This window comes from Cupressus sempervirens, chromosome 10 (genome assembly GCF_028749045.1).
Source record: "Cupressus sempervirens isolate cs-2001-9-10 chromosome 10, ASM2874904v1, whole genome shotgun sequence".
Classification (NCBI taxonomy): Eukaryota; Viridiplantae; Streptophyta; class Pinopsida; order Cupressales; family Cupressaceae; genus Cupressus; species Cupressus sempervirens.
The window spans coordinates 751,562,826-751,587,761 of record NC_143127.1 but is presented as its reverse complement, the minus strand read 5'-3'; the positions used below and the strand labels follow the sequence as shown (position 1 = coordinate 751,587,761).

Here is a 24,936-nt window from a genome sequence, read left to right as displayed (position 1 = left end):
GCTTTATTACAAGCCTGCTCCCACACCTTTTCAATCAAGTATTGTTTTATCTACCACTTTCTCTACTCTTACAATGGATTCCACTCTATACAGATAGCTTGTGGGTAGTTCTTTGTACCTAACACACACACGTCCTAATATTTCCTTTGTGGTTGGACATGTCTCTTGATTCTCTCATGATCCACATGAGAGTCATTGGCAAGCTTCCAAATGTATCTTGAGGTACATTAGGCGTACAACATGTTATGGCATTAACTAAACATTAGGGGATCCTGACATTGTTGGTTTCATATATTCAAATTGGTCTTGTGATATTGATGATCGCAAGCCTACTTATTTTTTTGTCATTTGTATTGGTTCTGGTCCTATCACATGGTCTTGCAAGAAGTAGCATGTTCACACATTATCATCTATAGAGGTAGAATACAAGGTAGTTGTACTGGCTAGCCAAGAGGTTTTGTGGCTTTGACAATTGATGAAAGAGTTTGGATTTCCTTCTAATAGTCCCACCTTTCTATGGTGTGACAATCAGATTGCTATACACATTTCTCGCAACCTAGTTGAGCATTAGTAGACGAAGCAGATCAAGCTTCACATGCACTTCATCGAGCATCTAATTCAGGATGGCACTTCGAGCTTAGAGTGCATTGCTACTGCTCAGTAGGTTGTAGACATTGTCACTAAACCTTTTGCATCCCCGCGATATCTTGAGCTGCATTCTATGCTTGGGGTGAAGGAAGTTGTCCTTGGGGGGTCTCAGTGGTGAGTCCTTCCTTCCTTCTTTTCTTGCTATCTCTTTTTGGAGTAGAGTTTTTCCCACTGGGTTTTCTCTATTTTTTCATTTCATAGTTGGGTACCTCATTAGACCTTGTTGTCAGGACCTAAGTTTGTTTTTCACATTGCATTGTAGTTTCCTTTCTCTTTACGCATTTTTTGTAGCTGCATTGTTACTCATCTAAAAGGGAGGTGTTAGAGTAAAGCATTACTTTAATTTCATTTATTAAATTACCTTTACTCCCTTCTTAAGATTTCACTTTATGCACTTATACATTCACATTTAATAATTAATTAGTAATTATTAAATGGCATTTACCTTTTAAGGTGTACCTTTTTTTAGGTTTTGATCTCCTTCTATATGGATAGATCTTTTGTAATTATCTATTTTTTTTTCATTTCTGAGAATACAATTTACATATTTTTCAAAGCAAACCCTTGCCTCTTCTTGCCTTTTTCTTCTATATGACAGGTTTTTTACATTATGATATTGTTATCAAGATTTAACTGTGTGATTTTGAGTCAAACTCATTGACCCATGTTTCATGAGTAGTGATTCAACATGAATTGATAAGTAGGAGATAATTTCCACAGCAAGACAAATTATGATATTGCTATCAGGATTTTAACTGTGTGATTTTGAGTCAAACTCATTGACCCATGTTTCATGCAGGTATTCTTCAAGCTTTGTGAATTTGTGTTGCTCAAATTGTTCAAAAACCTGTCACAAGGAAGAAAAAGACAAGAAGAGGCAAGGGTTTTGCTAATATACAAATTGTATTCTCGAAAATGAAAAAGATGAGAGATAATTACAAAAGATCAATCCTAAGGAGATCAAAACCCAAAAAAGAGTAACCTAAAAGGTAAATGTCATTTAATGATTACTAATTAATTATTAAATGTGAATGCATAAGTGCATAAAGTGAAATCTTAAGAAGGGATTAAAGGTAATTTAATAAATTAAATTAAATTAACGCTTTACTCTAACATTTAATTAGATAATTTTATTTATTAAGATCACTAACAAAACTATTAGATATCATATGAGAGAACTAAAATTTTATATGTTTATAGTCGATTCACCACACCATTGTAACTTTAGCTCATATATAGATGAATAGATCTAATGCTTTGAAAAATAGGTTATGTTTCACCTTTATTCACTATGCTTATGTGACCTTAATGCATGTGAATGTAGACTTGAACTTGATGTGTGAATTTGAAATATAATTCAATAGACTGGTCTAAAAAACTTTTGACTATTTAAAGTTGTTTTCCTCAATATTTTAATATTTATACCTATATAAGAATTTGATTGTATTAAATAATTATTTTAGAAATTCGCTAAATTGTGAGGGTCATTATGTCCTATATAAATTCCTTTGTTTTGCAAACTTTGGGTTTCTAACAAGAAGGTTCACAGACATCAAGATGTCTCCTACAAATCTAGGATAATATGCAATGATGCAATTATTTGATAGTATACTACTAGATGCTCTCATAAATTATTTATAAGAAGTCATTACATAATTCTTAAATAAGTTTGAATGAATAAATGAATGTCATCAAATATAACAAGTTAACACACAAATATGTGCTAGGTTTGCACACAATTACTAGGATGGAGTTTGGTAGAATAAAATTTAGGTTTAAACTTAGAAATTTAAATTTAGATGTTAAAAATTATAGGAATGACATAAATTCAATTTGACACAAATAAGAAATTTAATGTCTAAAAATATATCATGTGTGTGTGTGAGAGAGAAAGAGAGGGGGGGAGAGAAATACAATGTGTGTGTGAGAGAGAGAAATACAATAATAAATTTCTAAAATATTTTAATGTATAGAATTTATTTATAAAATTTATTTATATATATATAAACAAATTTTATAAATTAAAATATCTTAGAAATTTATTATTATATTTAATACAGTCGAACGAAAAAATAAATACCAAAAGAAAAGAAAACATAGACACAAATTTTCCCATTATAAATATTGTTATTTTAAAATAAATTCGTAGATTGAAGGATTAAAAAAAAAGATTTACCACCACCAATTATGAAGAGCCTTCCTGACCATATAAGAGAAAAAAATCATCTGAAGAGGTTTAAATTGTCTTAAAATATATGGTGTTTGATGTAGAGCTCAATTCAACTTCCTCATTCTGTGGTGAACTTCATATTGTCCTTACCAAGAATGCTTAAGGTTTGTACAGAAGCCCGAGTACCAAAAAGAAGTGTTATATTATGAAGAGGCAACAAAAACTCTGTCGTCATAAGAATGATTGAAGGTTATAATATTTAAAGAGGGCTGTTCATGCACCATTGAATCTGGGGAAAAAATTCCTGAACAGAACAGAACAGACCAAGCCATTTTCCAGTGCCGAAAATGCACGCTTCAGCAGAATCGATCATGAAACTGAGAAAGTTAATTATATGATTTAGAGGCAGAAAACTGTTAATCGACCGATGGAGGAGTACTCGGACAGATCTCTTCAAATATCGGCAAGCGCTTGCGTAGGACTCGATTGTCAGGCGAGAACGGACTCAAGCTCACAGTGCTCAGCATTTCTTCGAAATCAACCTGCGAAGCGTTGAGAATCTCCTCTAAATCTGTCGCGAAATTAAAATCCTCGCCGTAATTGTTCGTTAGACTGAATTGATGAATAAAACGACACCTCGCACCATACGGACATGTGCCCGTCGCCGTGAATGCTCGGCAGATCTGAATAGCCAATTCAGAGCTAATTGTAAGAAAATTTCCGTCGCCTTCAAATACATTATATATAAAATCTTGCGAATCAATACCTCAGTTTTGTACTTCGGATGGCGAACGGCAATCCGCAGCTCCTCTTTCCCGTGCGCAAACTATAATGAAAACAGCAAACCACGGCCGATTTTAGAATGATCGGAAATGACAACCGAAAATTTGCTTTGCCGTGCGCAAATTGTAATGATAACATAAAACCACGCCAAACTTTATTTAGACTGATTGGAAATAATAACCGAAAAGACAATCGAAATCGTTTTTGAGATCCTGAAATTTTAGATCAATCAGAAATATAACAGAAAATAGCACATAAATTCTCAATGAAGTGTTAAAACATTTGTTGTATAGCTAAAATTTAGATCAATCCGAAGTAGTAACGAGAAATTCACATATATTGTTAAAGAAACGTTGAGAAATTGTTGTGTAACCTGGCATTTTAAGCCGTAGCGACAGATTCCTTGCTCTTCCCAGGTGCGGCAAATCTCGGTCTTGTAGAGGCTCTTTCCAGAGGAAGTACTGCTGGTGCCTCCGCTAGCGAAGGAGTCGGAGCTGCTTATAGACTTTTGCTTCCGACAAGATTCAGGAGTAGAGAAAGAACTTGTTGATGATCTGCTAATAGCAATGCCGTCGATTACAAAAACATCTTCTTCCAGTTGTTCGGGGGTGAATGTCGGCAGCTTGAAGCGCGGCATCGGCTTCTGCAACGGCGTGCTAAACCGAGAATTCGGAAAGCACGAAAGCGGCAATAGGTTTCTTAGCTTGTCTAAATTTACAGGACTTGTTGAATTCGATCGGCTTGCTGCAGGAGGCTCAGGAGACCAGGGGTTGACGATCATCGGGCTGTGCGCTGTGCTTGCTAGCGGTGAGGCTGCTTTTGACAATTGATTCTGCAAAGAGCTGTAATATTTTGAAATAGGTGAAATATTCTCGTTTTCCGTTCTCGTATAGCGCAAAAGCCCTGAATCAAGTTCCTGGAGCTGAAGATCGAGGGGATCAATGCATGCGTTAAATGCAGGGCTGAGATAAGCATTTACGGAAATCGGAGCGAGCGGTAGCCTCTGCTGCTTTGACATCTTATATGATCTGCTGCTTAAATCGCACGAAAGACCTCTAAACCTTGAAAAACCTCGAAATCACGACCGATCCCTGACACGCAACAAATTTTTCAGGATAAAAACTTCGCTACAATAAATTTGTCACCTGCAGCCAAAAATCTAAAGCTCAAGATCGTCGAATTTGCATTTAAAGTTTCACAGAACGAAATCAACACAAAGAATTAACGATCACACGTATAATTGCATAAAAAATAAAACTCTGAAAAACCGCCAATTCCGATAAATGTCTCGTATGTGCCTTTTATTGTGTTAAAATTCAAAATTCGGAAGCTTCGAACTTGCAGAGAGTACAATTTCCACAGAACTGCCAGACAAGAAAATAAAAAATTAATACTAATCAAAAAATCAGATCTATCGCAAAATTTGTGATCGTAAAATTTGTTTGTAAATCCTGATAAGCGATCTGAAACTTCGATGCAGGTACATATTTGTCACCTGATTTCCAAATATTTAACTACAATACAATTGCTCGTCGCAGTTTTCCGAAAAGCATTTCCTGCAAATATTTGAGCTATGTAAATCTGGAATATTTTACTTCTCGAAAATGTACAATGCTTTTCTCCAAAGATCATACAAAACGAAAGCCTAAGGCAGATCAAATAAACTTACCTGTAAAAATATTAGATCAAGGAAGCCTGCCGATCGTTTTCTGCACTGAGGATGTGTGAATGGAAAATACAGAGCTGGTACAATCCTCTGCTGAGAATTGAACTCCCAACCTATGAGAAAACGATCGGCACGCTTAAAGCAAGCAGTGTCAAAATTATAGCTGAAGTACACTGCACCTTTATACGTTTATCTGCCCCGACAATTCTAACAGAGGAATATTTAGCACAACGGTTCTGTTAGGGCCAATTGCCGCCATTTTTTGGCAGACCTCTAAAATAACCGAAATCGCTATCCGTATCCGTTCATTTTGTCTGATTGGTAGGAAATGAAATACACGTCAAAAAGAGATAATTTAGAGGCATCTCTATTCAGTTAGCTTGCTCTTAATTCGTCTTTTTCTCAATTTGATGATGGCTGATACATGGAACGTGGGTGAAATTAGTTTGTGGTTCGGAGATATAAAGTTTTTGTAGTTATATGTCATCTATAAAAATAGCGGGACTTTTTTCTCAACGTTGAAATGGCGGTACTGTTTGCGGTAAAATGGTCGGTTTCTGGGGGGTTCTTTTTTTTCAACTGAGTTTTTACAATGTCCTCTGTTTTTTTGAGCGTGATTATTAGGTGAAACTTTTCGTGTGGCTACACGTTTGTTGAACTCTATTTTTATTTTTATTAATTATTCACGTGAGCAAAGAAGAGACTGGGTCATAGTTCCTGCCTAACGCATAATGGTTGTAGAAGTATAGATGAGTGAGAATCTAAATTAACATTGTGATGCATTAATTTTTGCCTAGAAATGCACATGTGATCTGATAAGATTGGTCATATTTTGTTGTTAAATTCTCGTCTTAGAAATGTGCTTGTGATTTGATAGGATGGCTCATATTTTATTGTTAAGTTCTCGTGTTATATTATTATATCTTTTGGCATTTAAGCCCAAAAATAAGAGGCCAAAGTCCCCAATATGGCACTAAGTACTTAATATCATACTACGATCAATACATATGCTTTAGACAAATTTGCACCTTCTACATTGACAACTTAAATTATGTGCAATGAGGAAAGATATCCATACCAATATTTGAATTATAGAACTTGAAGAAGTGATGAAGCATTTGGAGTATCACATTATATGTTTAAGCATACCATGCATGCTACTAGAGAACCATAAGTAGTTGGAATAACTCCCCGAACTATGTATTATTCTCATCTTGATTATCAAATGGAACTCACACTATTTTTAATCATTAGCACTAGACAAAAACTAGGATAGAGATATAGATAGAGATAAATAGCAGTATACAACAATAACAACATAAACATATATGCAGAGGAAAAAAAGGATAGATAATATAGAGGAGGAAGAGGAAGAGAGATAAAATAGTAAGAGTGATAACAACATAAGTTGTGTGTGCTTGTGAGAGAGAGAATTAAATATAATTATTTTTCTTAATAAAACAAATAGTCAAAATAAAATCATGGTTATAAAAAAAAATTAAAATATGTTATATTTTAATTAATGAAACTAAAAATTTAATTTTTATATTAAAACTCACATTTTTATAAAAAAAAATGAAATGTATTGAAATATAAAAATATTTTTATAAGTAAAACTAATTGTTTAATTTTACACAATTACAGAATGTTTATATTTAATGTTTTGTATTTCCAAATTTTTCATAAAATTAAGTAATTTTTAGTTATGAAATAATATCTATATAATTTAATATGTACATTTGTAAATAATAAATAGATGTAATACATATAAATTTGATGTTGATGAATAAATATGATGTAATAAATAAGAAATAAAATATAACTATTTAATTTTAATACATAGTTTATAAAAACATAATAATAATTTATATATCTTTTAGAATTGAATTATTTCTTTTTTGTGGTTATTTCTTTAACATGTTTTTTTGATATAAAATATAATTATTAATTTAATATTAAAATATATATTTAAGTTTTAAATGTATTTAAACTAAATGATAAATTGTTTAAATAAATAATTATAATAATAAATGATATTATTTATAAATTGTAACACTTATCAATTATACATATTACAAACACTATAATAAAATATAATTAAAAAATAATATTGTTTAATTTATTTTTATAAAAGTAAAATTACTAGTTTTATTATTAAAAAAATCAAAAAAAAATTAGAAATTCGAATACAAAGATATAACATATTGAAATTATATTTAAAAAGACATATTTATTAGTTATACATATATAGAAGTATAATTTGAACTTATGCATTACATGAAGTTTTAGGAACAAGTTATATCAAATAGTCAAAAATAAACATCAATGTAAAACTAATAATAAATATATTTAAAATAAGAAATTAAAAATATTTATTAGATTGTGATAATTAATATTGATTAGACATGTTGTGTGAGGTGGAAGATAAAATGATTGAAAAAATAAAATCTTATCAACTTGTCACAAATGTGGAAAAGATAAAGTTGTAATTAATACATTCATTAATACAAGATGAAGTTGTTAGAAAATATTTGTTTTTTTTTGTTGAAGAAAAATAATTTTCTCCCCCACCAAAAATAGTATGGACCAATAGAATAGATGAAAAATGTGATTTATAAAATAATGAAAAATTAAAAAAAGATATAAACATTTGAAATCTCATATAATCTTTTAAATTCTTTGATTTGATTGGTTAGTGTTAATGTCATATTTGCATTGACATGAATGCATAAGTATTCTTGCCTTGGTAGTAACTAATAATCTACAATTGAGAAGTCATGAATGGCAATTGAAAGAGTTGAAGGAAGAACTTTGTTATGTTAATTTTATATAAATTATCGTTAAAGGGTTGTAGCTTAATTTGTTGAGTACACTTGGTGACAATGATAGTAATACGAGAAAATGTCATCTACCAAGATTTACATTTTTAGAGGTGTGTTTCACCTAGGTTCTAGAATCCCTCTACATATAAGTGCTTAGGAGAAAAAAGCTTCTAGTTTAGATGTATGCAAGTAAGATAATGGGGAAGAATAATTAAATGTAGTAAATAGTTGTTTATTAAAATAGTTTCAATGTACTTGTTTAATAGTTATTGAATTTTGTGTTGGTTAAGTTTTCATAACAATGATCATTCTTATGTACATATTGTGAAAATGTTATTGAAGTAGAGAATAGTTTTCAAATTTTGAGATTCATTTGGGTGTCTAATTATTTTTATCATTCCACTTTTTAATGTATGTTGATTTTTGTAAGGACTAGATTAAAATACCCAAAAGAAGATGTTGGATAATATGGATCAAATTCTCCTCAAACAAACCCCTTAAAAAGATTGACTGAATAGTCTTGAGGAAGTGTTAACAAAGGACAAACAAGTGTGCATGGGCTTCAAGAAGAGTTAGATATAAGTGTTCATTCTTTTTTAGTGCTCCAAACAAATAGTTTTATGGATTAGTTGCGCATGTTTGGATGATCTGTGATCTATTTATAGCTCAAATGAATATTTTTAGATGCTCGTTTCATGAGGATTGTGCAACTATGCTAGAATTGAAAGCTCAACAATCTTGTAAATGCATGGAATAATTTTCTGGCATGTGGATTACCTATTGTGAAGATCAATCTCTAGATGGTTTGAAACTGTAATGCTTACCCCTAGTTGACTTTTCTTTTGTATTGCCAAATTCTTTTAGGCCATTTTATGATTAGTGGTACTTGGTTACAGGGTTTGATTGGATGTATTTCATATTCAGTTGATATATGTGATGAGTTACTTAGTTATTTCAGTTATTTCATGTGTTTATATTTATCCTTTAGATGATGATATATGTGTGTTCAGTTAGTGATATCAGTTATCTCATGAGGATTAAGTTAGATAAATGATTTATATGCAGTTTTATAATTGCTAACCCCATACTTGCATGTGTATGGTGTACTGCATGTTTTACTTTATGTATGATGTCTCTGATGTGGTTGAGGAAGGGAGTCGTAGTCACCTACTAGTCGAGATCTACACAATGTACCATTTCCTGCCATTGCATGTTTAGTTTAGAATATATGTGTTTGTACATGAGTGGATTTTATGCAGATTGCAAGTACCGAATATCGACTTCTCTGAATTGCCAGGATGAGTGTACCCTATTGCAGTATTTCAATGATATAAGTGGGGAGATAATTCTTGAGTCCAAAACCTAAACCCTAAGCCAATTGTCCTAGAAAGTAAGACAAGTATCTAAGTTACTTTACCCATTTGAATTCGTCAAGTGACGTGAATTCGTGATTTTGACCCTAGAGTTTGATTATGTTATGTCTTCAATTAAGTTGTCATATTCAATTTTATGGGTTTGTGATGATTTTCTATTTTGATTAAACCAAATTAAAAGATAATTTAATAATTTAATTTAATGGAAAAATTATAAAGAAAATTCAATATTTAATTATATTTAATTAATTAAGAAATTAATTAAATAAAAGAATTAAATTTAAAGATTTTATTAAAGTTCTATTTTTGCATAATTATATTTATTTAATTTAATAATTATTATTTAGGAGTTTTATTTTAATAATAAACTCTAAATAATGTTATTAGTTAAATTAATAAATATATTATCAAAAATGTTTTGCAAATTAATAAGAGAGAGTGAGAAATTATTTAATAAATTTAATTTTAATTAAATTGCATAAAGCATATGCATGAAATTAAAATGTAGTAAATTAATTAAAGAGAGAAAGAAAATTAATTTAATAAAGATATTTTAAATTGCCAAAAAGTGTGCATGAAAATGTAAAAGATAATATATATTAAAAGAAATTGATCAATGAATTCCCTCTCGTGATTGCACAATCAAAGCCCCAAATTTAGGGGAGAACTCTTCATTAGAGATTAGGAGTTCATTTTTCAATAATCGAGTTTTGGAGGAGCAATTTTCAGGGAAGGAAGTTTTCATAGGAAAGAGATTTTCTCGTGTTCTTCGTGCGATTGTGTGTTTGTGAGTTAACATCAAATTCAGGTAGAATATAGTGTTTAATTTCACAATAGTTTCAATTTTCCAATCTTTTGTCTGCTTCATGTCTAGATAGATCTATTCTTGATAATTGTTGTTTTGTTTGATTTCTTTAATGAAACCCTATTGTGAATCTGAGTTTATTTTCATTTCAAAGTTATCTGTCTTTGAGGAATGGAATTTTTGGAAAACCCTTGTGCTTGTAAATTTTAATCAGTTGGGTTTTTTGGATTAAAAATCAAATTTAGAATGTAAATTTGATTGGTCTATTTGGGTTTCCCTATCAGATTAAATTCACAATAATTTTTATTATTATATATATAATTACATAGTAATTTGTAATTACTCTGTAATTACATTATTACATATTAAAAATTAAAGGAAGAAGTCATGTTTATTTGTTTTGTTTCATAAAACAAAATTTTAAATATATATATATATATATATATATATATATATACACACACACATATATACATATATACATATATATACATACATATGTATATGTATATATATACATATGTATATGTATATGTATATGTATAATATACATATGTATATGTATATATACATATGTATATATATCTATGCTATATATATACATATGTATATATATGTATGTATATATATGTATATATATACATATCTATATATACATATGTATATATATGTATATATGTATATATATACATATGTATATATATGTATATATGTATATATATGTATATATGTATATATATACATATATATATACATATGTATATATAGATATGTATATACATATACATATATATACATATGTATATATATATATGTATATACATATATATATATATATATATACATATGTATGTATATATATATATATATATATATATATATATATATATATATATATATATATATATATATATGGGGGCAAGGCCACAAACCCCCCACCCCCCCTTCATATGCCTTATTGCACACCCAACAGGTACTACTACGTCAGTAGCAATACTCTGTTGCGGTAGCCACCAATGGTGGCAGGCCAGTGGGCCTTAAAACACGCTGAAATTCATTTTTTGAAACTTAATTTATTTATATTTTATTTTATTTAAATTTTAATATGTATAAATTGTAATGTGATTAAAATTTAACTATTAATATTTTTTATTAATAGTTTATTATTATTGAAGTTTTATGTTTTATTAAATATTTTTAATTAAGGTATAAATTAGTAGTGATTAGATTAATTAATATTATTATTAATTAATTAATTTGTTAATTGGATACTAATGGAAATTATTTAATAAATTTATTTTATTATTTAATAATTTGAATAATTATTGGTTAGTTATTTAATTATTAGTATATGATCCTAATAAAGACGATAATTTTGTGAATTAGTGGTAATTGGGTGATAAGCAAAAATTGGTTCTATTATAAGGGAAATTTATAAACTTTATAAAGTCAAAAACTTAGAAATGAAAACTAGAACCTTGTTTATACTTCGAATGGTCTTGTGTTTTGAAAACCCTATCAAAATATAATACTTTGAAAAGATAAACACTATTAACTAGTTGTTTATTGAATGTTGTGTTTTGATAAAAAAATTGAACTATGAACAATGTTTAAATGACTTTATATGACTTGTTGAATCGTCTAGGATTCTAGTAAAATTGGAAACCATAGTAAATCTAGCAACTAGAGAAATGGAAAGTGAAACCCTGATTGATATCGAAAACATTATGAACTACAATACTTGAAAATGAGAATGAGAACTTGAAAACCTATAAGTGAAAATTGAACTGTTGTGTTTTCAAAATCTAATGAATTATGAAGATGACTTTTGTATGTACTATTTATGTGACATGTGATTTACTGGTGTTGGGTTTCGGGGTTGACTTAGCTTTGACCAGTTAGGATGTAAACTGCAGGCTTGGGAGTTTTATTCTGTGATGTCATGATGATGTTTTGATGACGATCTTTTATCCTTGACCATGGTAATGTGTCATGTGTGTGCTATGATGAGTTTGATCAGATGTTTTTATGTGCTTTCCAGTTCTTATGTAGAACTGAGGTGGATGGTGTGACTTTCCTAATATAACCTTTGAGTCTTCAATCAATTATCCTTGATTGATTCCCAGTTGCTTGTATAGGACTGAGGTGATTAAATGATTTGTTTTGGTGATGTCATGTAATGACATGGATTTGGTTTATGTGTACTTGATTTTGGATCTATCCTACTATGATAATCGTATTGGTAGAATCTGTGAATATGATTAGTAATATTTAAGTGCTTTACAGTTGCTTGTTTAAGAACTGATGTGTGATTTATAGTCATTTGAGATCTTTTGCTTTTGTTGAGCTTAGGGTAGGTTATTTATATGTCATGTTGGGAAGTGGCTTGCAATGGAGGCCGGAGCCCTAAAGAGGTTGCCTAGGTAACCCATTGTAGGTTGTTTTCATAAGTGATAATATTTCATTAAATGGGTTTTAAATGAATTAATAAGATATGGTACCACATAAAGTCGCTAGAGGGTCAAAGTCTTGAGAGATTGCTAGGGTAACCTTAGAATTGACCTATTAGTATGACTTGTCTGTACGAAAGGATATTGATGCTACATAGAGACACTAGGGGGCCAAATTCCAAAGAGGTTTTCAAGGCAACCTTAGAGTTGGCTCATGCGATGACACTTGCCCACTTACATAGTAGATTTCTTACATGTCTTTGTTGCCTCTGGGATTAGTTGTTACTTGTGTCTTGCTACCCTTTGAGATAGTTTTCTTTCAGGTGTTTCCTTGACCTAGATGGCAGTTGTGATCTATGAGTTTGATATCCGTATAGGACTTGAGTTTATCTCCTCAACGTAGCGGGAGTGGACCTTTTTGGGTTTCACAAGGTTAGGTGGTAGTGCAATTTCTTATACCATTGAGATCTCACAGTTGGATGTCGTTGTTGGAGGTGTTTGTGCAGTTGTACCCTTCTTTCTGATCTTGTACTTCTATCATATGATTATATTTTATTTATTGTATTAGTTTATCAGAGTTCTTATGAGATGATGTATTATATTTATGATGGATATTCTTTCAGTCTTTCATACCTTGTGACTTGTACAATGGATGATTATGTATTCTGATTGTTGCCAAGTGGCATCCTATAATTGTATATTATTTATATGGATTCATACTTTTTATTCTTTGATGTGGATTTGTGGTTTATTAGATTACGTATTAATTAAATTTAAATGTGATTCAACATCACAGAACCCTAAGAGATGTAATATGTAATTTTTTTATGATGGTTGTTATATATGTGAGTTAATGCTTTCACTATTATTTTATCTCTTGTTGTTATTGCTTCCATTGTATTATCTATTGGTGTTTATTATCTTTATAAAAAAAATGTTTGACAAACTTACTGAAGCTTTAGGTTAATTTATTTTGGGTTCCCTAGCGTGGCATTACAAAAACCCTCATGAATCCCTAGTTGTTCTCTTATGTAGCACTAGAATATATAGTCAAAAAGATAAAAAGGTCTTAGTTATTTAGAGCCCATGTGATGCTAAAGATTAAACCAAGAAGTATGGAAAAAAAAGGCTCGAGAAAAAGAAACATCTACAGCAAATTTGCACAAAGGAAGGAACATTTTGCTCCATAATCCTTTGCCTATTTCTATGAATGTGGATGACATGTCAACAATTTTAGCTATCTCTTTGTATTAGCTTGATCCCTAGACTATGAATGGAACGAAGGCAATTGTTAACGCCTCCACGCCAGGACCTCCTCTGCCCTACACAATAGCAATAGTTTTACAAGAAGGTAATGTCATTTCATTTGCCTTTCCTGATAATATGATTGATGCAATCTTATAATGTAGATCTCAAAATATCATTTTATGTTTTCTCAAAGGAATACCTTCCAAACAAGACTTCAAATGGGCTTGAAATAAATGAAACTCAAAGGATGGTTTATATAGTCCTTTAGGGATCTAGGTAGAGTTTATGTTTCTTGCACCTTTTTAGACCCTAACCATGCTTGTATTATGATTCAATTTTGATATTGGATGACATGTGGTCAAACCTGTTACATGCAAGCTTGGGATCTTGACTTCCATCCAAAAGGAATTACCAAATCTATATACCCCATATGGATTGAGTTTCCTATCCTTAATCTTGTATTTTTTCCTTTCCTTCTGAATATTGTGGCCCAACTTAGCAAGGTGATATGGTGTAAACAACATTTTGATAGCATACATTCCCACCCTAGGGCTTGTGTTGAAATGAATTTGAATAATCCACTATCTAATACCATTAAATCAATTGGACCAAGTTTTGAATTTAATCAACATATTACTAATTTAAATAAACCAAATGCATTTTTATTTTATTTTTTGTAGAGAATGACATCTTATCTAGATAACTTCCCTTTTTTAAAACCCAAGCCTTCTAAGACCCTTACAAAAAACCCTCACATTGTTATATATTTTATTGTTAATATTCCTCATCCCTCCAATACACTTTCTCCCTCACATCGTCGCTTATCCTCTCCAAATCATCATTATTCCCCTCCTTCTCTAAACTCATTAATTTCACCTTCTCCATCTTTCCTTTAAATTGACCCCCTGTGCGAGGAAAACCTTCTTACAAAGACTTAGTTTTGATGTCTCGAGCTAGAGTCTCCAAGAGAATGAAAGATACCTCCTCATATAAAATCTCTTGATTGTACTCCTGAATCAAACAACCCTATAAGGACTCCCACTTAGTTTGATATCATAAATCTATTAGTCATGAGACCATTTGTGAATAGTCTAAGAAAGATGATGTAATGGAGACATATGAGGATGCAATAGAGAATCAATTCAATGTTTTTTCTCATAGATGATGAAATTCTCCTTGACTCATCTCAATCAAGTGCAAGGTTCAATTGTTGAATGTGTGAGGTTGGACCCTCACTACACATGTAAATAAAGGGTCAAAAAAACTATTCAAAGTAATTAGATTGATGTTTTTGTATTGTAAGAAGTAAAAGTTGATGTTGTTCGCCTTAAGAAATTTCTTATGAGAACAATCTATCTTGAAGCCCATTTTTTCTACACTAATCACAGTGATGGTGGTGGTGGTGCAATGTTAGGCCTTTCCCTATAGATGATTAGGTATATTTTTCCTTTGGCTCTTATCATAATAAACATTGAATTTGGGCTACCACTTTTATTAAGGATATGTTGGTTGGATTTTACTCCATATATGAACCCAACTCTTCTTTACAGAGATTCATTCAATGAGACTAGATTTGTACCTTTCTTCCCAATGTTGAATGGGTATTGGGTGGTGATTTTAGCATGGTAGAGTAACCTTCTGATCATAGTTGGGACTCCCCTGCTTGATTGTCTAACTCTAGATTTTAGGCATGGATTTTATGCTAAAACTTTCTTCCAATGTTCATGACGCCTTTCTTGGTAAGCATAACCTTCAAATGTCTCATTGACACATCTAGAGTAATTATCGTGAAGAATCCCTAAGAAAATTGAGTTTGTTGGTCTACTTTTATATTTCTCTAGGTTGTATATTTCCATCTCGTGCTAGTCATCTAGTTTCTTTAGAACTCTTCACAACTCTTTGTGATCACCTTCTTATTTTCACTACCCTTTTTTTTCAAATAATCCCTCCATATCTAATGATCTTCCTTATAGGATTAATATTTCCCATCATGGTGCAGCAGCACCCCATGAAGATAAAGGTAGAACATAAAGGCTTATGGAATTCCATGAGTACAAAAGATGTAATAGGGAACTTTGAGAGGGAACAACATCTTATAAACCAAGTAGTTTAGTTTGAAAGGAAATAAGGCCCATTTTGTAAGACTGGTGACATGTTAGGAATTTCTATGTCGTCATGGTCAAACTTGATCAACAAGAGGTCTAGGAATTGGAAGATAGGCTCCTAAGTTTCTTTTGGCCATTTTGGAATAAGTTTGGGAGAAATGGAAGTCATAAAGTGCAAATTTGTAAAAGTTGCCAACACATTGCTTGATAAATTTGATAACTTTGAGAATACCAACTTACAAATTCTTCCAATTTTCATGCAAGTTCAAAATTATATTGGAGTATTTGATTTGGACCTATTTTTAGGACTTTGGGTTGATTTGGCACCATATTGGAGAGATTGTTTAATGAATAAGATGAAGTTTAGTAGTATTTCTACAATTCTTGGTCTTCTAATTATTGCTTTCTAGTTGCACGCATATTCATTAAATTCTAAATTTGTTTGGAGTGCATATATAAATTATTTGACTACCCTCTGATTTGATTTGGTGTTATTGGAATTTTTTTAAGGGAGAAATTTATGTTTTTAAAAGACTAGGTTTGAAACCCTAGGTTTGACATGGTGTGCCAATAAAATGCCCCTTTCTTGCATTTTCACCATTGGATTTCAATGGCCATTGGGGAAAATTAAGAAGAGGGGGCATACATAACATTCCAAAAGGTTTTATTCTTAAAAGTAAGTGGATTCAATGAGCCCTAGCCAAACATCTCTATGTGTCTAGCTCGAAAATTGAAACAACATTTCTCATAGAGGTAATGGGATCATGGGAAGGCACAAATAAAGGTTTGAAAGGGTGATAATAAGTTGGTTCATCACTTTTCCAAGCATTGGTTGTGTTGCCCCATTTTTCATCCTCTAATTGATTAGTAAACATGAATAGTTGTGTTATAGTGAGTTCCTAGTTGTGTTTGAGTCTAGGTCTGAGCCTCCTTAAGTAGAATGAATCTCCATTAGATTTCTCCTTTTCTTCTCCTCCACATTTCATAGCTGGGTGATTCTCCATTTTGTCAAAGTGATCTTATGGGTAGCTTAGTGCCTGGTCCGATGGAGATTTATGTTGCTCATGCAATGATCATTTACAAGTTAAATCTACTTGTGGCCTATCACTTTATCAATAGAAACAGAGGCTTGCAAAAATTTGAAATTCATCTTCTCCTCGGCAGTTTTCTAACCCATGAAGATGATTTCCCATGAAGGGCACCAAATGATACATATGGATCAAAAATAAGAAATAGCGAGGTACCCTATGGCGAATCCATGATCCCTTTAGGATTATTACCTTAGAAAATGTTAAAGATTCGTCACAACTCTCATAATCATTTTTGACGACAAACTCAGAATGAACTTCTCCTTAGCAGGTTTTCAACCCATGAAGTTGGTTTTTCGCAAAAGGAAGCTCTAAATGAAAAGAAACAATAACTAGGCCCCTACACAATTTTTGCACCTCACTTAGACATTTTTTAACCCAAAAGAGGACAATGGTCTAAAGGTCAATTAAAAAGGAAGTGCTGGCAGAGAAATAGAAATTGTCTTCTCCTCGGCAAGTTTTCAACCCATGAAGACAATTTCCTAAATTTAAAAGAAAATCAAGCTAGTAATCAAATTGGACCCACAATTTGTGCATAAAACATCTTAGAATGATAATAGAAAGAATCTAATCATTATGGGAAAAATTTAATGATCAGAATTCAACCTAGTGGGTATTTTCCTATAGAGCACTATGTTCTTAACTTCCTGCAACTTAAAGGAAAACGAGAAAGTGAGTATGGGGAGATAGAAAGTTATTGTTAGGCCAACGAAATAGTGAAAAGACCCTAAGATATCTATTAAAACCATGCATTTACTATTTTAACAAATCTCTCCTTCAATTCATTCATGTGGTGCAAATTTTGAAGATCAATGGATGAATCGAGGCTCCCATATATATGGAAACATGAACAGTTGAATAAATTACCACTCTTTCTTTGAATTTTTATTTTGTTAACATGCATAACCTTTTTCAAAAAGCCAGTATCTGTTACATTAGCTTTTCTTCTCACTTCCTTAGTTTAAAACTCGTTCTCAAAACCATGGCCACCAAGTTTGTAGGTTTTGATGAGTTTGAATGAAATCAAATCTCAATTGTAGAACTTCACAGACACATCCCTTCGTTTTTATGACATGGAGGATTTCCAAAAGAGAGTGAAGTCAGAGCAGATCCATCCCATCACTAAAAAGCTCCAAGGATGTGGGTTAGTCGAGGTAGCTAGTTTTTCAATTATAGTCTAGGCCTTGGAGTTAATCTATGAGTGTATAAATCATTACAACCCAAACACAAGGAAAATTGTGCTACCAGATGACATAGTGATGATTTCAATTGATAGGAGAACTGTGGTGAATTCCCTTCGAGTACCAAAACGTGAAGAATTCTCAGACTTAACCTTTGAAGGAGCCATTTCTGAGTTCTCCTCAAAGAAGATGATTTGGAGAAAATAAATCATGCAGACATGGTTCCAAAAACTATGGAGCACCAAGAGTAAGGTTCCTAAGACTTTGTTTGGGACTAATCTCAAACCTAATATTATCGATATCTTGGCCCTCTTACACAGATTGAAAAGTGAGGTAGAAGCTTTGAATTTTTTTGAGCAATATTTCTTTTTAGTACAAGTCATTTGCTCTAACACCTAGTATATTGATTGGGCTCATGAGGTAAGCAAGATTGTGTCCAATGCTCTTCATGCTGAAAAGTTCTATAATACATTCTATTTGTCCTTTTTCCTCATTTACATGTTGGCTTTTTTACAATTATGGCCAGGCCTCCCCAAAGTGGAAAATTTTCCTGATGATGTGAAATCTTATGAATTTTATCCATGCTTATAGTTGGAAAATAGCTATGCAAAGTATGTGAGAGTTAACAATGCTTTCACTATGAGGATTTGCAGGGAGCTTCAAGGATCTCTAGAAAGGAGATTCAGCCCTAAAGCCATGGAAACCATTAGTCAATTTGGAAGTTATTTCATCCAATTCTCATCCTTTTCTTATTTACATATTGCAGCTTTTGATGATTTTCCCTTGAAGTTGTCGAGATATCCCAGTGATATGATCACGTTGATTGAGATCATGCAGCAAGCTATTCAAGTGAACATGCTAAGTGGGAGTCTGAAGAAGAAAGGGTATGAATTCCTTATGAAGGTGGGGGCTTTCAGTTGTGAAACCCATTCTGATGCCAAGAACATGTTGAGGGTGTTCGAAATGAAGTATAAGTTGGAAATGTATGAAGTCTTGAGGCCCATGTTTGATCTAAATGGGTATGCAAGGGAGGTTTTGCAAATTGGAATTGTTATCAAGCAGATCACCACCATCAAGGACTATTGGGTTGATTGCAAGGATGAGTTTGAGAGCCATGATCATGCTTTTGTTAGGCTGACAGTTGATCAAGTGAAAATGTATAAGGTCAATATTGATGTAGGACTAGAAGATGATGGTTAGAACATTTATGGTAACACTTACCTGACCAAGCTAAGAGGCACTCTAATAAGCTCAAAACCTTATGAGGATTTAGGGGAAGAACTAGATATAATGATGGCTCAGATTATCAAAAGGACTAGAAAATGGGTCAAATGGACCACAACTAGAAGGAGTTGAAGCAAAAGCACAGCTGCTTAAGCTTCCCCAATAGTTGTAGTAGCTTCCTCCTCCTAGGGTGGCACATGAGGTGTAACCTTGGCCATTACCCAAGGGCTAGCACAACCATTAGATGGAGGTCATCAACCTCCTATCAAAAGTATTTCTATAGCTAAGACTTGTCAAGATGGCTACCTCCCAGTAATCGAAACTTCATAAGAAGCTGAGAAGAAGAAGGCGGAGGAGTCAAAAAATGGTGCAGTCACTCTTGCCCTCTTGCCTCATAGCAGTCCAGCCCCATCTGTAAGTGTTGCACTTCTCCTACCGAGTCGTCCCCAAGTGCAAGTAGTGGATCTGGGAGATGGTGGAAGTAGTGAGAGTGAGTCAATTGAATCTGATGAGGTAATGAAGAAGACTTTAGAGGAAAATAAGGGCCTGTATTCTTCAAAGCTCATTTCACAAGCCCCAAAGAATCCTTTTTCTTTGGCTTCGAAGTCACTCTCGGCGACCAAGAGAAATATTTTTAGTATAGATGCTCTAGGGACTGCCTCTAAGGTGATAGGCATAGATTCATGACTAGAGGACACCCTAGAAAAAAAGAAAGAGGAGAGATGAAGGAGCTCCCAACAAAGATACTTTATCTCTTGCTATCCACTCTAGATCAGCACTGAGTAAGGTCAAAAAGTAGAAGACCTTGTCCATCCTTGGACAAGATCCTGAAACAGGGCACCTAACAATGGAGATTGCAAAGCCTACCAAAGAAGGAAGAATTGAAGATATGTCTGTAGATGATTTTTCCTTACACTCAGTGGATCTCGAGGAGGCTAGAGATGACACTAAGGTTGGCTAATGGAAGTCAAAAAATAAGGTGATAGAAGGGCAGCTTAAAAGCCTTAAATTATCAAAATTTAGAATGAAAGAAAAAATCCATGAACTCAAAAGCTTCATTAGGTAGTTGGTTACCCCATTGGCGAGCATCTCTAGAATGTCAGTCATTAGTGACCCTACTACTACTGATGTCCATGCACTCATCTCTCAGCTCCAAGAAGATAAACACTTTAGGAAAAGAGGTAGAGAGTGGAGCGAGAAACTTAAGATAGAAGGGCTCACCATCATAGAGCATATCGAAAATGCGATATTGAGGTTTGAAATAGAGAAGGACAACATTTTGGAAAATAGAGCTACCCTGGTAGCAAAGAAGGCTAAGAGTGAAGATTGTGTCTCTTTACTAAAGATGATTACCCATATCAAGACTAAGGAGGTTGTCAAAGAAAAGATCTTTCCTAAAGGAGATGAGCCTTTATTTGAGTGGCTCCAAAGTATGCAATTCAAGTCTAAGATGATCATGGCGGCAGAGAAAGGGCTCAAGGAAATAGAAGTCAAAGTGAAGAAAGATTAGGATAGAGAGTATGAACTCCTAAGAGGTCTACATATGGACTCACAAACTAGTGGACAAGGGAAGGATATAATTGGAGTAGTCATCATACAAATGAACTTCTCCAATTATATAGATAGTTTGACGAGGATATCTTTCGGTCACCAGAAAAAAGTTTCCAAGCTCTAGAAACTTGGCAGGTGTGTACACATGGCCATAGAAGAGATACAAGTTTAGTTAAGTATTGTTAAAGATTTGGCTAGAAAGCATTCTAAATGGCTCTTAAGATACACTAATTTACATGTTCATAGGCATGAAGAATTGATTCCAATCATTGTCGCTGCCACATCCTATAGGGAAAAATCAAAAAAGGGAAAGAAGGTGAAGTGATTCATATTGCGCCCCTTTCATATTTTGATGTAATGATTGTAATAGATAAATTGGCTCTTTGCCATTTTTCATTCCTAAGGAGATGAACCGATTTAAATTCCTTTGTAACAGTCATCTCATAATCCTATATGTACTATAATGAAAGGTTAATAAAAGGTGGGCTAATTTTTGGTGTGAAATACTTAATGTTGGAAAGATAATTAAATGGTATTTTGTGTCAATTATTGTCTATTCCATTCTATTTTGTGTTAATTTTACATTTTCTCTTTCATCTGAATTAAATCAAGGAATGAACAAAGCTTCATTCCCCTATTTTGAGACAGCAAACTCAAGATGATGGTATTATTATCATAGGTTCAAGAGAAATCCCTTTTGTGTTTTCCTTCAAGTTAGTCTTTCTTTCAGTGTAGTTAGTTTCTTGCTGATATCAGTTTAGTATTAGTTAGTATGCATTACTGAATCCTTAAGCCTTGTGGGTTCATAAGATGTGTGAATTCATAGACTTAGTCAATTTTACAATACCAACTCTTTCCTGAGTTAGTTCTTCTTTAGGCCTATCTTGGTTTACCTCTCCTGTTCTCGAGTTAACAACACACCACTTTTTAGTTTTAGAAAAAAACATAATTCATTGCAAATCATACTACAATAAGGAGTTGTACCTATAAATTCAGAGGGAAGTTAGTCATTTCAAAACAACTTTCCAACTATTGTAACTAGATATTGCTCACAAATTTAGGCATTTAAAGAGTTAAATCAAAAGAACAATCTGTTTACCAATGGGTTGGAGGTGTGGAAGCAATTAAATTGGTTTATTTTATAGGTGTGTCCAATTAGGTCTATTAGGATTGTTTTGAACTAGTCTAGTTGATTGAAACAAAAGAGGAATCCAAATCCAATACTCTAGAATATTAAAGTCATCCCAATGCTGTAGAATATTGAAGTCCTATAAAAAGGCCACTTGCATATGAATTTAGGTTTCAGGTTTTTTTGGAAGGAATTTGAGTAATAAGAGAAAAGTGTATTAGGAGGGCTAGTAGGAATCAAGTCTCTTTTAGGCCTAAAGTGTTAAGTCTAACTCTTGGAGGAGGAATGGGGCTTAGAATCTTGTTAGTTTTCATCCAAATGAATAGGAATGGAATCTTAAGGGTCTACCCATGCACAAATTATTAATTTCTTTTTTTACAACTTGGTAAAGAGAAATATACATTCAATAGGTGAAGACCTTTGGACCTTGTCACACAAAGTACAAATAGATTGGACATATAGGAGTCTTAGACTCTGCAAGAGGTCTCTATAAAGTGATTAGCATCTAAATTTTCTTGAACAATATTAATAGTTTGAGTTACCATACCAAGGGTTATGAATCTAGTTGTCTATTAAGCATGTTTGATGGGCCATTATTCAAGTACACATAGTCCAATCTATTGGTATAAGAGCAAGAGTTGATCACTTGGGTAGTGTAAATTTGGTGTATATTAGTAGAAGGAGTAGAAGAAGATTCTAACATAATACCTCCCAAGGTTTTTTTATAAAGATGCAATTATTAAATTTTTCAAAGAGGTTCTTGAAGAAAACAATGGGGAGTTGATCCAAACCAAGAGTAAGGAGAAAGAATGTGAATGTGAAACAAATTAAGATGAAGAGGAACATGGAGAAGGGGAAATTTTTAATCAAGTAGTAAATTTTATTAATGATTAGAAGGACTTTGTACAAGCCTTGAATTCAATACATAGTGATGCCACAAAAAGTGTACCCATGTATAGTGAAATAATGAATACAAAAGAGGTAATAGACTTGATAAAAGCACTAAACAATTACTTTGAATATAAGGAAGTCCTAGAATCTAAAAAGGGGTTAAATTGGCCAAGGAAAGATTGAAAGGCTCTACCCTCACATGGTGGAATTATCTATAAGGATAAAGGGTAAAGGATGAAGTCTAAAATCAAAGCCTAGTTCATGTCACTTGATTATGAGGTTTAGATATATAGAAAGTTGCAAAATATCAGACAAAGAGATCTTGATTTAAGTGCCTATACAAAAGAGTTCCATAAGCTAAGTCTCACATCAAAGAGACAAGAGAAATAGTTAGAGAAAGTGGCCAGATATCTGAATCATTTGAGGATGAACTTTCAAGGTAATATTAGCATCCTAACATCAAAGACAATGAATAAATGTTTCTAACTATCCCTAAGGAAATAAGAGAAGGTTAAAATAAAGGGTGAGAAAAATAATAGAGCAAGAGAAGGAAGAAAAATTAGGGGAAGAGGTAGCTTTCAAGGAAGGAACCCATGTCAAAGGTCTCAAGGAGAGTCTATCCAAGGAGAGAAAATTGGGGACTCAAGTAGAAGAGGGGGTTATACAGGAAGGAGACCTAATGGTAAAAAAAGGTCTAGTGGATCAGGGAGAGGATCCAATTCCTTTGGAGGAAGATGCTATGATTGCAACCAAGTAGGGCACTAATAGGGATACTCTAGGCATTGGCTATTTCTATGCCTACCTTGGTCACTTTCTTGATCTTGGACTATTCAAGTTACTCCTGAAACTCAATTCCCCAAAATGAGTTTAGTGAGTTCAATAACAAGATTCAATTCTAGAGTATCCTATCAATCCAAGGGATTTCTCACTTTTTCTTATAAAACCATTCATGTTAGCTTAGTATCCAAAATCTCATCTTTTCAAGATTATCTTGTAGGAATGTATAATCTTTAATTTCCACCAAGAAACCTTAGAAAAAAAAAATCTTGTATTCATCAATTTTTTCTTACCAATCTCTTAGTTTGCCTTATTAGGCCTCCAATTAGCTCTTTGTTTTGGGTTTTTGGCCTTTTGTGCAAAAGTAGGCCAAATGACCCTATAAATAAATTACTATGCAGAGTATCATTTTTGGAGTTCTGCAATATTTTGTAGGTTTTGGCTCACCAACCCTCCATATATTGCCAAAACCTAAAATATGTGTTTTTAAGTTTAATCAAGCCAGAACCTAATTAGTAGCTTCAATGACCCATGAAATAGATTCAATTGAACTTGATCTTTTTCCCATATCTTTTTTTTACTTCGTCACAAACCTCTATGTCATCGGATTACAATTTTCAATCCACCCCTACAAGAAACTTCAATTTGATACTCAACTTCCTAGTCGAGCTATCACAGAGCTCACCTAAAGAATGAATTTAAAAATCAAGCATTAAGCTTTCTGGTTTAAACTAATGCAAAGAGTGTGTATATTTCCTCTACTTAAGGATGTCCAATGGTCATGAAAATTTGCTGATGGAATTTTAAGACAAAGGCATTATTTGGTTCAAAACTCTAGTTCTGTCAGTAAATAACTACCTTGAGTTTTGAATTTATTAAACAAAGTAAAACTATACAAAACCTACCACCAAAGTACACAATGGGAAAAAATATTTATTTTAACTATGTACATAAAAAGAATCCAATCTCAATCAATAGCACACAAGTTTCTCATGTTGCAAACTAATTGTGTAAGATAAACTAGA

At 32.6% G+C, this 24,936-nt stretch overlaps 1 protein-coding gene across 1 annotated transcript; it reads right to left on the bottom strand.

Annotated features, from left to right (window-relative positions):
* Positions 1-2,733: 2,733 nt before the first annotated feature.
* LOC149536065 (uncharacterized) lies at positions 2,734-5,420 on the bottom strand. The gene is made up of 6 exons (XM_089807686.1): positions 5,271-5,420; positions 5,097-5,157; positions 4,900-4,965; positions 3,975-4,746; positions 3,585-3,644; positions 2,734-3,501 (listed from the first exon to the last, which is right to left on the bottom strand). Exons 4-6 carry the CDS (start codon positions 4,617-4,619, stop codon positions 3,235-3,237), a joined length of 972 nt encoding a protein of 323 aa, XP_089663812.1. The 5' UTR covers positions 4,620-4,746; positions 4,900-4,965; positions 5,097-5,157; positions 5,271-5,420; the 3' UTR covers positions 2,734-3,234.
* Positions 5,421-24,936: the final 19,516 nt, after the last annotated feature.

Bases quoted from the DNA above. Each gene is read 5' to 3' on its own strand.
- LOC149536065 (XM_089807686.1), bottom strand. From the start codon at position 4,619: ATGTCAAAGCAGCAGAGGCTACCGCTCGCTCCGATTTCCGTAAATGCT. The intron at 3,645-3,974 runs GTTACACAACAA...TTTTCATTATAG, and splicing joins GCTACGGCTTAAAATGCCAG to TTTGCGCACGGGAAAGAGGA. The intron at 3,502-3,584 runs GTATTGATTCGC...TTGGCTATTCAG, and splicing joins ATCCGAAGTACAAAACTGAG to ATCTGCCGAGCATTCACGGC.